General features: G+C 38.2%; 1 protein-coding gene across 12 annotated transcripts in view; it reads right to left on the bottom strand.

Moving 5' to 3' along the window:
• Positions 1-16,568, bottom strand: part of IGSF11 (immunoglobulin superfamily member 11) — a 290,534-nt gene that overhangs the window by 187,172 nt on the left and 86,794 nt on the right. For 3 of the 12 annotated variants that reach the window (XM_002813259.4, XM_002813261.4, XM_024245375.2), the window contains exon 1: positions 9,184-9,601. The exons of 7 other annotated variants lie outside the window; for them this stretch is intronic. In XM_002813259.4, coding sequence (XP_002813305.1) covers positions 9,184-9,235 — 52 coding nt within the window. In that variant the 5' untranslated portion in view covers positions 9,236-9,601. Of the gene's footprint in view, positions 1-9,183; positions 9,629-16,568 lie in introns of those variants that run through there. 2 more of the 12 variants (XR_008523582.1, XM_002813260.4) reach the window with 1 other exon arrangement.

Here is a 16,568-nt window from a genome sequence, read left to right as displayed (position 1 = left end):
ACTGGAAACCATGTCAAAGAATCACAAGATTATAGAACTGGAAAAGAACAAGAGATTACCTAGTCTAATTCCCTCATTTTGCAAATGAAAGCAGGCCTGGAGAATTACATGATATGCCCTAGGCCACAGCTCCAGTGGCACACCCTAAATAGACTCATCTCCTGACTTAAAAATTGGGACTGATCAATCCTTGTAACAGTAACTGCCACTAACTGAGCACTTGCTGTATGTCAGGCACTATGCTAGACACTTTACAGATAACAGTTTTCATTTAATTTAGTACTTCTCAACACAGGAAGAAGGCTATCTCCATTTCACAAGAAAAACTCAAGCTCAGGACATTAAATAACATTCTCAAAGTCATAGAGCAAAGAAATGATGAGTCATAATTTAAACCCAGTATGTCTGACTATACTTTTACATGGGCTTTGTATAGTCAGACATACTGGGTTTGAATTACGACAATGCTTTTGTCTCTCCCCAAATGTTAAATGTGTACATCCAAACAATTGCACTTTGGGCAAGCTAGACCACAGAAATATCTGTATAAATGTATAGGGTATATGTACAAAGATGATCACTAAAACATTATGAATATCATAAAATCAGAGAAAACACAAATGTGCATAATGGAGAAACAGCTAAAAATTATGGCATACTTGCTATGAAATACTAAACTTCTATTAAAAAGAATGAGGTAGATCCATGTAACAGATGTGGTAAGATGCCTACATTAGGCTGGGCACGGTGGCTCATGCCTGTAATCCCAGCACTTTGGGAGGCCGAGGTGGGCAGATCACGAGGTCAGGAGTTCGAGACCAGCCTGACCAACATGGTGAAACCCCATCTCTACTAAAAATACAAAAATTCTTCTTAAAAAACTTCTTAAATACTTCTTCATTGAGTTTTTACCCTAGAATATGTTACTTTTAGATGTTTTTATATTATAATACAAAATAAAAAATTTCAAATAAGTTCATTTTTTATTTTAAAATAACACATGTATATTCCATTTAATGCTACCCCATATAGCACAGATTTATTGTATGGCTAGTTGTCTACAGCAATTTCAAAAAAAAGAGAATCTAACATTCTATTCCGGATACCAGCATTTCAAGTACAGTCCATGGACTGATGCAGATTCCCCAGACCCTTTCAGAAAGTCCGTGTAGTAAAAACTACTTTTCTTACTAACAGTAGAGTTTTATGCCTTTTTCCCTGGGTTAACATGTGCATTGATGGTACAAAAGCAGTAGTGGGTGAAACTGTTGGCACTTTATCACAGGTGAAGGCCTTGGCATTAGACTGTACTAGTCGTCACTGTAGTCTTCACCATTATATAGTCACAGTTAAAAAAAAAATCCAGTTTCACTAAAGAATGTCTTTGATGAAGCAATAACAATAATTTCATTAAATCTTGACCTTTTGTAATATTCTGTGTGACAAAATGCGTAGTATAAAACCACTTATGCTGCATACTGAAGCAAAATGGTCATACCAAAGTAAGGCATTGCTGCAATTATTTGAGGTCAAGGCTGAAGGAACTAATCACTTTCTTTCATATCTACTTGAATGAACAACTCACAGACTATGGTTATTCAAACTTATATATTTAGCAGACATTTTCTCAAAACTGTACAAAATGATACCATCACTTCAAGTGAAATAACTGACAGTCATTTGCAGCCAATGATAAAATTCAACCAAATATTAAAATTCGGTAAAACTTGTATCTGACATTGTAAGTTTAGCAGCTTCATAACACTTAAAAGACTGTTCTGATTATCTCAGTGGTCATATTGATAAACACAATTTTTAAATTTATATAATGTAGTATAGTAACATTTGTAAGATCTGTATAACAAAGTGAACCAGTATTTTACAATGATCAATGCATAGATTTATGAAAAATCATGCATGAGTGAAAGATCCATTCAAAGTGCAAGATAAACCAATGCATTTTAATATAACAAGTAGGAAATGTTCACTGATATGGTGTCTGGCTCCACATTTCAACCAGTCTTTAAGAAACCACTGCATATCATGTTTTGGTAGAATACCAAACATGAATATCCAAAATTATCTGAAAATGCTGTCAAAATACTATTTATCAGTGTGAGCCCAGATATTGTTCACATTTTCCACCAAACCAAGATGACATATCACAACAAATGAGATGCAAAAGCAGACAGCAGAATCCATTGTCTTCTAATAAGCCAGACATTAAAGAGGGTCCCAAAAATGTGAAAGTGCCACTTCTCTCACTAATATTATTCAGCTTTGGGGAAAAAAGTTACTTGTCATAAAAATATTTATGTCAATGTGTAATGGATGCCTTGTTGTTTCTAAACAGATTAATAGATTCTTTTAAATTTTCTCACTTTTAATTTCTAATACAGTATCAATAGACATAATCCACATAAACTAAAGCTCTTTGCAGTCCTCAATAATCTTTAAAGCCCCAATAATCTTTAAGGCCAAGAAGTTTAAGAATCTTTGCAGTACACTGTTAACCAATTTTTCATATGCCCTGCATACTGTCTTAAGTCTTGATCAACAAGGCTATCTGTATTTACACATGGGCAATATACATAAGTGAACTGTACTATAAACTTTCTTAACCAATAAAAGCCTAAAATGTTAGCCTGATTTGAGTATGTTCTGCAAGAAGTGACGTTTACTACAGTACTGCAGCCTCTGTTTTTGCCATGTATTCTGTGTTCTGGCAAATGATCTTGACCCATGGGAGCTAACAGAAGTTGTACACCTGATAGTCATGGACCTGGCCCAAAGAAAAAAAAGCTTAAGTATTAAGCCTTGATGTTTGATGTTATTTAAGCCATCTTTAAGCATACAGTGGAGGATTTATGATTAGTAAACGACTTTTGACATTTTGAGAGATGTATAAATACTGCAGACTGAGAGTGGTCCATAAGGGTATAAATCATGGCTGGGATAAACTATGAATGGAAATACATAGACTTCAGGAGGCGGGAAGGGAATAGGAGAGGCAGACAACTGCCAGTCTTGCCAAACTCCCCCAATATAAGGTTGATTTATAGTTAATGCTCCTATTTCTAGAAAAGTGTCTCCAGTACTTTGTATACAGTAATGTAGGGAAAAAGAGGGAGGCCTCAGGCTACAAAAGATGTTATTTTAAGTAATTATCTCTGTTCTTGGGAGACTAGTTCTAACATACAGGTCCCTCAGGACTAAGAAGACCAGACATGAAAATGGTAAACTTCAAGGTTCTACAGAAATTGCCAAAAGTCCAAGATCATTCCTTACAACATGAAGCAAAAGCTTCCGAATTCCTTAGGAAAAAATATTTCAAATATTTAGGATTAAAGATAAGCTAAAAATCAATTTCAAAAGATCTGTAAGTATTGAAATTTTGAATAAACTTCTACAGAAGTTATAAATTTGAAAAAAAACTATGAAAATTGATCTCTATCACCTGATCCACAAAATATTTACCAAGATGTAAAGATTAGTTGAAGCTGACATAGTCACACCAAATCCCTAAAGAAATTTTTAACAAAAATTTTATTTTTCTTTAAAAAAGAAAATGCACTTAAAGCTAGAGAAATCGGAATAAGCTCTGTTGATTGTACCAACACCAATTTCCTGGTTTTGATTTTGTATTCTGATTTTGGGGGATGGTAACATCAGGGGAGGCTGAGTGAAGGGTGTGCATGGGACGACTCTGTACATTTCTTTACAACTTCCTATGAATCTCTATTTCAAAATAAAAAGTTTAAAATATGAAAAAAAAAGAAAACAAGTCTTCTCAGGCGTACCACCTATATCAGTAAACCTTCATTCACAAGTATCTACTGAGCATTACTATAGTGCCCAGCATGGTAGACATGATACTGCCTTTTGGGGATAATACACACACACACACACACACACACACACACACAGAGAGAGAGAGAGAGAAAGAGAGAGAGAGAATGCGAGTGAGAGAGAGAGCAGGCAAGCACAGGGGGAGAAAGGGAATTTTATTATAAAGTTAACTTCATTAAACAAGGGGAAAATATTAGCATATAACTATGCCCACACTCCCACATACCCCACCAATGCTCAGCTTCTATGGTGATTTCTGTGTCTGCCTGGTTGGCTCCAGGGTTAATTTTTTGTAAATATCAATCCTTGAAATGGGTGGGGCTGAATAATTGGAAAGAACCAGGACTGGATTTATTACCTTAGAAGAACCTGATGTTACTAGCAGAGGAATATAACATCTCCCAAAGTGGAACAAGAGGATGACAAGTAAAAAAAAAAAGAATCATTAAGGGGAATACAGAAGAGAGAGGTTTTATGAGTGTGACTGCTGTGAACAGTGAAACTTTGGGCAAAAGCGAGTAAAGGGGTTCTCTAAATTAGGACACTGTTCTGTTTCCATTGTTGGGATCTTCAACAGACTTTGGAAAATATTTAAACTTAAATTTCTAAAAATACTGAACTGATGATTCTTTTAAGACCAGCCTACAAGTGGCCCCAATACATTAGAGTTACATTCACAAAATCGTATTGTATTATTACATATTTGTTACCCTCAGTGAAAAAATGGCATTGACTTTCCAATCCCACAAACCTATTACACTTTAACCACCTATTCCAACCCTAAACCCTGGTCCACTACCATTAATGGCTGCTAATGTTAACCTAATTCTCTGAAGATCTTCCCAAGGAACTCTACGTGGTATAAGAATTTTCTGAACTCGGTCCTTCTAGGATCTCAGCTTCCTTCCAGGAATCCTTTTCTAAATGTAAGTGTCCTCTAATACTGTCAGCTTATATCTCTCTCAAGATCAACAGAGTTAACTGCTAAATGAAAACAAACCAGTAAGTAGACTTTTTCAAATAACTTTTTATTGAATGGACTTTGTCCACAACAGTAAATTTGTATGGGTTTCATCCTACACTGTAAATAAAAATTTTAGTGACACTTATCAAAATACGATTCTTTCTGTAATATATGAGTGAGGCAGACCCATACTGTACCTATATAATATCTGATAAAGGCAATGATGATGCGGTAGATCATTGGCTGAGTCTATTATTTGCAAATTGGAAACAAATTTTCTCTCTGTGGCTTACTTCATATTTCTGCAATTTAAAACCATTACAAATGCAAACTACTACTCTGGTCTTTTCTTGGGTGGCAGAAAACCAGGTACACAGAAAATTAATTACCCAAATGTTAACAGAAAAAAAAAAATCCTTCCATGGTTTAGTAAGATAGGCTTAACTAATAAGTAAACTAATTAACTTTCCACTTTTAAGACCAAACTCAGCTCAAATCAGATGGCTTTTTGAATACCACCCAAGAACCAACAACCTCTCTTAAGCCAGTTGCTCACAAAGTATGGTCAAGAGAAGATTTCAGATCCTCCAGATGGTGTGGGGGCAGTTCTCAAAATGCAAGGACGAGATGTGTTAGTGCCAGCTAGCCCTCACCAAACAAAGAAAAAGTTGAGATGACTGTGTTCACTTGAAGTAAATTAGAAAATAGAAATTCAGCAAACCCTTCCCAAACTGCCTAAAATAATTAAGTGTTGAGAGAGTATAAAAAATTGTCATTAGTCTAGATAACAATAGATTTGGAATCCCTATTCTAAATAAACCAGTTATGGGGCCAGGCGCGGTGCGGTGGCTCAGGCCTGTAATCCCAGCACTTTGGGAGACTGGGGTGAGCAAATCACTTGAGGTCAGGAGTTCGAGACCAGCCTGGCCAACATGGTGAAATCCCGTCTCTACTAAAAATACAAAAATTAGCCAAGCGTGGTGGTATGAGCTTCTAATCCCAGCTACTCGGGAGGCTGAGGCAGGAGAACTGCTAGAATCCAGGAGTCGGGGACTGCAGTGAGCCAAGATCGCGCCACTGTACTCCAGCCTGGGCAACAAAAGCCAGACTCCATCTCAAATAAATAAATAAATAAACTAACTAACTAGTTATGGATGAAAAGTTTTAGTGGGAAGGCCACAATTTTCTGAACTTTCTCCCAACTCAGTAAGTACTGCCTGTCCCTTCCTTTGTATTACTCACTACAACTAAAGAATCTTTTGCACCAGCACATCACCTTGTTTGACACTAAATCACACGGCATAAGTATGAAGACTCAAATGAGAATTTTCATTATAAATCTCTCCACTATGAAAGTGTGAAAACACATTTCAAAATCTGCCACATACTGTTACCCGGGGAGGGAAGCCAAAACAAGCACTTTTACCCCTTGCATCATTACCTTGTGTCTGACAACAGTTCTAAGCATAACACTTTTTAAGTGCTTGGTAATTTAATATTTAAATTGTTTCCTGAATAGTCCATGTTGAATATACATGTGTATTAGGCTTAACATCTCCGAAATTTTCATCCCGTAGCTGTCACCTTTCATGTAGGTCAAACTACAGATTTTTACTAACAGGTGAATCCTTCTAAAACAATTACAGTATTAAATTTAGAGCTGATAAATTGGATTTTACAATAAATTTTTAATAATGGTAACACTGAAAAGGTTCACGACTTTTTTCATTTTCATTGCATTTATGCAGTCGTTTCTTTCTTTTTATACATTTTCTCAAATTCTGAAAAGTTATCTGCTATTTCAAGGAATCACAAGTATGAGAAACACTTTAGTTATATCTAACCCATTGGAAGAACTATATAGAAGTCAGCTTTTCAATTCAAATTCCCTTTGAAGTTACTCCACAAATATAAACAAAATAACAAAAAAAAAAGAACAGAATAGAAACAGAAATTAATTAACATCGATTTTCTTTCATTTATTGAAAAGACCCTCTATTTCTACCTTTGGTGTATTATTTCATTGTAGTGGCCACTGCTATTGGTTATTTATCTAGCATCCATTTCCCTTTACCCCTCTGTAATGGAACCAACTTTGTTCAGATACACACCCCTCCTGCTATTCCACATTGAAAGTTCTGGGGATGAGCCATAATTCATTCAAACCAAGTTTGCCCTTGACTAGTTCAAGAATTAAATTCGATTAGGGCAAGGTATTCTCCTGGAGACAGGTATGCTAGCACAAACAGGCGCGCTAACTGTTCATCCTCTTCCCCGCCCCACAGTAAGGAAACCGAACATCAGTATTTTTTCCATGGCCAGCCGAATAAAGCCCAAACGCAGCATTCAGGATTCTCTACTATCTTGCCCCCAACTACTTTTTGGCTCTTTCTCCCTTGCACACATCTGCTCTAGCAGCTTGGCCTTTCAAGAGTATACCCCTGCCTGTTCCACTTTACATCCTTCCTTGAGGCTGTTCCTTTGGTTAAGAAAGCCCATCCACTCCCATCTAAGCCAATTCATACCCTACTCATTCAATGTCCAGATAAAAAGTAAACTTTTCCAAGAAGTCTTACTTGATACTTACATTAACAAATAGAACTCATCATACATTCCCTGTACCATAAATTATTTGTGCATGCTTATAGCCTGTTTTAAAAATGCAAACTCCTTATGGGCTGCAGACACTCACACGCGTCTTTGTATTCCACCACCACCTTTCCCCACCAGATACTCAAATGCACAGAGTGATGGCTCTGTAAATATCTGTTGAACAAATTAACACTGTTTTTGAAAGTGGAAAATGCCTCTACATAACAGGTTATTGCCAAAACTGGGATGTCCTTGGAAGTCTTTAAAAACATTCTTGTATGGCCTGGGAATAGTTTTGCTGAAGAAAAAGGAACAAATCAGATGACCTTGCAAGGCTGATTCTGCAAATTATAACAACTCTTTTAAAGTACTGCCTAATAATTCAAAAACTATACACAAATGCTATTTACAAAAAGAGTAGCATTTAGTATAATATACAAATTTAATAATAGATTGTTCTACCAAAAATTTGAGCTGTTCTTGTAATATTGGTAATATTTAGAGCTGTGTCCAAGGATTGCATAAAAAGCCGATTTACTCTTATTTCACACTTAAAAGTAGTAGGACAAAGAGAAAAACTGGCCATCTCAAACTAGTAACAGTACAAAAGATATTTGGAAGCACAAGTTCATAACATGGACATATTGATGTTATTGTCTGCACATCATCACTAAAAATATACCTACTGAACTCTAGAAAAGTTAATTTTGATGATTACAGCTTCATTAGTTTCTATGGAGAAGACATACAAAAAGTTTTCGTATTCTCTTCTCCCCTATTCAATGAATCTGCACAATTTAAGTTGGCTAGAATTAGGTTACTTCAAAATCAGTTCGAATAAGGCCATAAAATGACTGGAAATATGCTGGTGTCTCCAGAAAAAAAACAGGGTTAACCACAAAGTTCCATAAATCACTGAACCCGCTTTTTAAATAACATCCTTCAGAAAAAAATCTCAGTAAATCTCAGCAATAAATGGCACAGAAAACTGGATTCCACAGGAGAATGCACACACAAAAACAAACAGCACTGTATAGGATGAAAATCAGGATCTAAATTAATATGATGGCTATTCACCGAAAATGTAAGAAAGATTAAGCAGAGAGTGAAAAACTAAATTTATAAACAGATGTTTTAAAAACCGTTAACAAGAAATTTAGACATTTATTTATTTTGTTCTAATATTGTTATATTCTATGTATTTTTGTGAGCCAACTTAAGTCCTTTGGAGATGAAGCTAGAGTGTAAATAAATTCTTGTTTTCGATTGTAGTATAGCACAGTATACAATTATTTTTAAAATAAAGATCATTTTCGGCCAAAACGTGTATAGGCTTCTAAAAGGTTACGTTAAAGCTATAAAGTTTTCCAAATGATTTTAAAAGCACTTCTAGTTTTCCTAGGGCCGCCTAGTAAAGACAACTTGTTCTAAATACAGTTTCTAACTGGACCAATGAGTAAGGGAGTTCGTTATCTAAAAAGGATCCTGCATTCCGCAGAGCGCAGCAAGGTGAGAGTCAGGGCCCGGCCTGGGACCGGAGGTAGCGGGGCGAGTTTAGTTACCTCTCTGACAAGGAACACCTGCGCTGCGCGGTCGGCAGAAGCAGCCGCCGCAGGTGCGCGCGAGCCTCGGCCACAGCAACGAACGCTGCCCCTGAGAAAGTTGGACTCCCGACCCTCGGCAAAGCAAGGAGGCTCTTTGCCGTCCCCAAACAGCTTCGCCCCGGGCCCGCCGACCCGGCCTGGCCCCACCGGGAAGAAAGGGCTGGAGCTACTCACCGTGCAGAGAGAGGAGCAGCAAAGGCGCCAGAGGGGAACGCTGAGAAGTCATCCCGGGGCCGCAGGGAGTGCGCCTGCCGCCTACCCGGCTCCCGGTCGCAGCAGGAGAGGCGCAGGCGTGACTCTCCGCGCTCCTGGGGCAGCCTGGTCCTCCCAGACCCAGCGCCGGGCCGCTGGCCTCAGCGCAGAGCTGGGACCGTCGGACCCACAGACGAGCCAAGTGCAGCTGCAGCGCCGCCCGGCTCCGCGGACGCTAAGCTGTGGCCAGAGGCGTTCCGGGCTCGCCAGCCGCGCCCAGCAGCGTACAGCCACCTAGCCCTGCCCCAGGACCAGCCGACCCCTCGCGCAGTCCGGGGAGCCACTCCCCCCAACTCACGCCCCGCTACTCCAGCCGCAGCTCGGCTCCTCGCCGCGCCGCCCACTCGCCCCGCTCGGTCTCCAGGGCAACCGCGGCTCCAGCGCGACGCCTGGCGGCCCACCCGCGGAGCGGAGCGCGGCGCGCAGCTGGCGCGGCCCCCGCCACCTGTGCAGCGCGCCGCCCGCTCCCCCGCACGCCTCCACCAGCTCCGGGAACCGAGGGGCGGGCGCCCCCCTCGCCGGAGTTAGGGCCCCTCCCTTGCTCTAAACCCCTCCGCAAACAGGTGGTGTCGGCTTGATGCATCCTGGAGAGCTCTAGCAATGACTTTTCCACAGCCTTCCTCTGAACCTGCAAGAGTCTTTCCTGTTGCAGTTTTCGGATAATTTATATTTGGCTTTTTCACTTTCAATCCTCTCTTATAAAACCTAAATAATCTGAAAGAACCTGACTCTGGCAGAATTAGGAATTCCTAATTTTACAGTTTTTTGGTTTTGCGCTGTTTCCTGGATACCTTTTCACCTTTCTTCCTTGAAAAGTGGATAGAGGCTGTACCATGCCCCTAACTCCCCATTCCTATCAGAGAGACTGGCATCTTATCTTCTCTTGCCCCTTTTGTAAACCTTATGTCAACTTCTAATATTTTAAGTTTTCCAACTTAAACGTTAGTGCTTTCTTAAACTGACCTTAAGTATACATGTTAACTAGTGGGGTAGGTACATTTATTGTAATAGTTGTTTATTGGGTTTTTTGTTTTTGCTTCTTGTTTGTTTGGGTTGGGTGGGGAGAAAGACTTTCCTAGCATCTGAAATTGTTTTACTTAAATATCTACCTACATCTTTTCTTATAAAACCTATCTTTATTCCCTTATACTGGGCTCTGCTCTTTATTGTACAGCTCTTAGACACTTCCTGCTTCAGCCTCCAAACTGAGCCTTCTAAATTTGAGGACATACCTGCCCAGGGGATGCCAACCCATTTTGGTCAGTTTCTACAGCAGCATAAATTAGGATTCTCAGAGCCATTCAGAAATTGAGCCCTCATCTGGCAAATACAATCCTCCCAGGGAAACTCAGAAACAAAAATAATATGCACAGAAGAAAAATATGTAAAATATTTTTTAAACATACATTTGGACAAGGATTGGAAGATATATGTAAAATTAAAATATCAAGATGGTGGAGTTATGGATGGACTTCTCTTTTTTGAAAATGTGGATATTATATTTTTAAGGTTAAAAAAAGGAAACATGTTAAGAAATGTTAATAACTTTTAACAAGAGTATCCTGAAAGGATAAATTTTGATTATGAATTAGAGATGCCTCAACTTTGCTCGCTACTTCCAACTTGCTAGAATTCCCTACCAGATCTCTAATGGCAAGAAACAAATGATATGACAGTAGAGTTTTTCATATTAATAACAGAAATTTAAATTTCCGACTATGATATCACGAGGCTAATTCTCATTCTTTTAAACTCCAGGGGTAAGGACTAGAGTTTCTTTTATCCATCCAATTCAATTCCTCACCCTCTCTTATACATATTCCTGCAGTCTAATCCAGTCCTAAGCAGGGTGTAAGAGTAAGCAATATAAGAAGAAAAACAAGGAAGCTGTCAAGTGATAGGAGCTACTGAGAGCAATTCTTCATGTCACCATAATCTCAGATATAAATATAGAGGCAGAATATTTATCCTTTAAATAAATATCCTTTAAATAACCTAATAATCTGAGCTTAAAGCCCTGATAAAGCAAGTTTTCTGATATATTTATCGCATCAATTTAACAACTATTTACCAAGTACCTACACTTTGTAAGGCACCGGGTTTAAGGTTAAACCAAAAAAAAAAATTACCCCTGACCCCAAATAAGTTCCAATTGCATATGGGCTATATCTGTGCTATCATGAATAAGCAGATAGAGTTCTGCCTCTTTGTCACCTAAGGATACTTCTGCCTTGCCAGACAAGAGCTACTGAGTCATTAAGAGGACAGTGCTCACAGTTCAGTAGAGGAGCCCTTTCAATAGAAAAAAAAAAGTGTGGCTTCTGAAGGGAGAGTGAGGATGATCAGATTTCAGAAGGCAATCCAGCTGCCCAGAAGCATGGGAGCAGATGGTAGATGGTGGACCAGAAGAAAGCAGATCAGGAGTACTAGAAGCTCCAAGTGCTGTACACACAGGTTTCCAAGGACACTCTCCCAGGAAACAAAAAGTGTGGTTTTTAAAAAAATTCATAGAGATAATACCATTGGCATATACTTTGAGTAATTTTTTATTAGTAACGATGAGTTTCACCAGCTCTTTTATCCTAATCTGCTTTACAACCACAGAAGGATTTCTTTAAATCCCTTAAGTATTCTGAGTACTAAAGACACAGACAACATGTTATATTTGTATAACACTTTACAAATTTCAAAGTGCTCTCACACCTATTATCTGATTTAATCTTCACAGCAAACCCAGGGGGAATGGGTAAGGCATGTATGATGACCCTGTCTTCACACAGGAGGATACTGTGTCTTAAAGCTATCTGAGGGTAACACTGTACTTGCCTCCTAAAGATTTATCCCACCTCTGCCCCACCATGATCACTACCACACACACGATACCACCTCAGAAGCTATGAAATTTGGATGAGATTGGCCCCACCCTCATCTCTGAGAGAGTTATAGTTGGTCTACCTTACCAAGAAAGAAATGGAGAGGGGAATGATCAGGATGTGGAATCCTGGTAGAAGACTCTGCTATATGGCACCTTTGACTCAAAAACATTGATGACGTGAAAATAAGTCAACTGCTAAAGTTCACATTTTAATCCTAGGCAGGCTTCTCTCCTCAACCCATCAAAATGCTGGACCACTTCTTTCCACAATCAGTTAATCTGCCTTCAAGAATGGAAAATTAACTATATTATTAGCTTAGGAGGAACATAATTAAGAAAGAAAAATGATGTAGGGAATTATAAGGATTTCCAATGCCAAGTATAAATTATTTTTGAATTAGCTATTTTAAGTTTTTAATACCTCAGGATCCCTCTTCATTCATGTATATAAATTAAAGGTTAATTGCATTTAAGTTTTGGTCTGTATTTGTCTATGGAGTGTTTTATCAGAACATTATTCTTAAAGTTAGGAAAAACCTGTTTGATCCTTGCTTGAGCCAGTAGCTCATTCTGTATATATTTTAACCCAGCTGCTTAGAGCCAGCATATAGTCTAGAGCACAGTTTGGTCCTTTTAGAAGTAAAATTTTAGAAGAATTTTTCTCCCTCCCCCTCCCCCTTTGCAAAATGTCAAGAAAATCTCTAAAATGACAATAAAGGAATGGAGAAGAAAATAGTGGCATCATTACAGTAAGAAAGAAAGTAAACCAACAAGTGTTCATTGTATGTTGACATAAATAGACCACTTAATATTTTAAAACAACACTCTCAAATTTTGGATTAACTCATAATGTAGATATATTGATATCTTGTTGTCTTCCTTACATCTGTTTCTTCCTACTCCTCTGTCAACTGTTCCTAGATAGGATTTACAAGGAGCTAAACAGCAATATCCATCCTCCTCCCCATAGTCCAATCCCTATCACTGTTGTGAATATTGTCAAAGTTTCCCATCTTCATCCATTTTGGGAAAAGTTAGCTCTTTTTCTTGAAGCCCTAATTTATTTTTAGGTAAAGTTACTCTCTGAGCAGGGAACATTGTAACGAAATGCTACTGAACTAATTCTAATAGCAAATTTAAAATAATACCACTATTTTTTTTAGGACTTGAAAAAGGCAATAGCATAAGTAGCATTTTGTATGTTACCTGAAACATTTTTGTATTTTCATTTTTATAAGGAATATAATTTTCAAATATTCTGCCAAGTTTCTTTACCAGTTTTCATTAAAGGTAATATGCTTCAGATTAATTCACTTGATTTTATATTGGGGTATAGGAAGTTACCTCAGTGTTTTCCAATTCTGAGGTGTTTTCCATAGACGTTTAATTTAAAGTGCAGTTCAGACTTTCACTTCCAGCAACAAAACGTGTTAGAGACCTTGATTTATTAAAAATGTGAAATTATATATTTTTATAATCTTAAATGAATCCATTATAATCTTGAATGAATAAAATATGGAAAAGTAAAGCCAAAGGCTGCACGAAGGAAGGAATCCATCTATAGTCTATTCCTAACACAGCATCCACGGTGATCCTATGAAGTCAGATCAGGTCTGTCCAAGACCTTCCAATGGCTTCCTGTATCACTCAGGATGAGTCCTTACTGTAAATGACAGGGCGTGTGTTAGTTGTCTATTGCTGCTGTAACAAATTACTACAAACTTAGTGGCATAAAACAACACAAATGTGTTATAGTTCTTGAGGTCAGAAGTCCAAAATGATTCTCAATAGCCTAAAATCAAGGTGTGGACAGGGCTGTGTTCCTTTCTGGAGGTTCCAGGGGAGAATCATTTTCTTACCTTTTCCAGATTCTAGAGCCCACCTATTTTCCTTGGCTCATGGTCCCCTTCCTCTATCTTCAAATCCAGCAACATCTGGCCAAGCCCTTCTCACCTCTTTCCACATTTAAGGATCCTCGTGATTACACTGGGCCCACACAGATAATCCAGAATAACCTCATTTCCAGATCAGTTGAACAGCATCCATCAGCAACCTTAATTCCCCTTTGCCATAGGAGATAATATATTCACAGGTTCTGGGGATTAGGAAGTGGGGAATCCCCTTTGTGGGGGGCCCTTATTCTGATTACCACAAGACCCTACTGGATCTAGTTCCCCATTATCTCTCTGACCACATCTTCTGCTTTTCCCCTTAGTCATTCTGCTCTCACCATAACGACCTCCTCAATGTTTCTTGAATAAGCAGGAACATGTTTGCCTCAGGACCACTAAAATTGTTCTTTCCCTACATTTTTGCATAGCTCTCCTTTCACTTCTTAAGATCTTTTCTCATGTGTCACCTAAGTCGTAACTGACCATTGAAACCGCCTTTGCAAAATTATGACGGAGACAGTGAAAGAGATCTAACTTAACCTACTCCATCTTGCTTCTAACCTCCAACCTGTCCTTGTTCATTCCTGGGCATAGGCTGAACTAACTTTGGGAGAAACTTAGTTTATAGTTTAAACAAAGATGATAACAGCCCTTTCCCAAAGCAGACCTTCTTCTTGCCTGGGGACTAGATTGCTTTTGTAGGACTAACATTAGCCACAAGATTAGAAATTATGGTTTAGGAGTCATGCAGCCAGAGGCTACAAGATTCCGATCCTCCCTAAACTGCTCCTAAGATCAGTGCTTGAGATATTTTGCAGACCCTGCACAGGATGGATGGATCAGCTGGCACCTCCCAGACCAATAAACTGGCTCATTTGATCTTGTGGCCCCCTCCCAGGAAATGACTCAGTGCAAGAAGACAGCTTTGATTCACTATAATTTCATCCCTAACCAATCAGCACTCCTGGCTCACTGGCTTCCCCCCATCCACCAAGTTATCCTTAAAAACTCTGCTCCCTGAATGTCTGGGGAGACTGATTTGAGTAATAATAAAGCTCCAGTCTCCCGCACAGCCGGCTCTGCGTGAATTACTCTTTCTCTATTGCAATTCCCCTGTCTCGATGAACTGGCTCTGTTGAGGCAGCAGGCAAGGTGAACCCCTTGGGCAGTTAACATCATCCTTCTAAAATAAAAAATTTAAAAGACATTTTAAAATCCTTCTCCCTGTTGTATCTTTTCTTAGCATTCTGTCATTAACATACTCAATTATTTTAATAATCTTGTTTGTTTGTTGTCTGCTTCACCCAATATAATCTACAAGGACAGGAACTCTATTTTATTCATTGCTGAATTCTCAGTGTCTTTAACAGATCATGACACATGTAGATACTGAATAAACACTTTGAATGGATGAATCAATGAATGAAGCAATTCTCAAGAAATATGACAGGATTGAAATTATTTACAACACATTCTTTGACCACAATGATATTAAGGTAGATATCAATAACAAATACACACTCACACACATTTAGATATTACAAAAAGCAATTCTAAATAATTCAAAATCAAGAAATCATAAAGGAAACTAAAGTGTATCTGGAAGAAAATAAAAATATTTTATATTGAAATCTGTAAAATGCAGCTAGAGTATCTATTCGAAGGAAAACTTAAAGCCTCAAATGTTTATAATAGAAAAGATGCAAACCTAAACACAAATAACTTACTATTTAGCTTAAGAATTTTGATAAAATAAAATAGGTCTAAAGGAAGTATTAATAGAAGAAAATAATATAGAGGCAAAATCAATAAAATGTTTAACAAATATATAATACAGAAGATTGACACAGTCAAATATTTGCACCTTGAAAATGTTAGTTAACAAAACTCCAGTGACACTAATCAAAATTAAAAACGAGAGAGACCTCAAATAAAAATGGTGGCCAGATGCAGTGGCTCACGCCTATAATCTCAGCACTTTGGGAGGCCAAGGCAGGTGGATCACCTGAGGTCAAGAGTTCGAGACCAGCCTGGCCAACATGGCGAAACCCCATCTCTACTAAAAATACAAAAATTAGCCAGATGTGGTAATGCACACCTGTAATCCCAGCTACTACTCTGGAGGCTGAGGTGGGAGAATCGCTTGAACTCAGGAGGCAGAGGTTGCTGTGAGCCGAGATCATGCCACTGCACTCCAGCCTGGGCAACAAGCAAGACTTCATCTCAAAAAATAAAAATAAAAAAGGAGACATTACTACATATGCTGCAGATATTTAAAAGATAAGAAAAATGTGAATAATTTTCTGCCAAAAAATCTGAAAATTTGGAGGAAATGGGCAATATCCTAGAAAAATATAACTTATCAACATTTGCTCAAAAATAAGCAGAAAACGTGGATAGTCCCGTACAATTAAGGTAATTGAAGCAATAGTTTAAAATCTTGATATAAATAAAATTCTAGCTCTAGGTAATTTTATCAGCAGATTTCACCAAATGTTCAGAAAACAAAAACAAACCCAATCTTTTAAAACTATTTAAAA

This window comes from Pongo abelii, chromosome 2 (assembly GCF_028885655.2).
Source record: "Pongo abelii isolate AG06213 chromosome 2, NHGRI_mPonAbe1-v2.0_pri, whole genome shotgun sequence".
Taxonomy (NCBI): domain Eukaryota; kingdom Metazoa; phylum Chordata; class Mammalia; order Primates; family Hominidae; genus Pongo; species Pongo abelii.
Note: the sequence above shows the minus strand (reverse complement) of the source record. Positions and strands in the feature narration are given on the sequence as shown.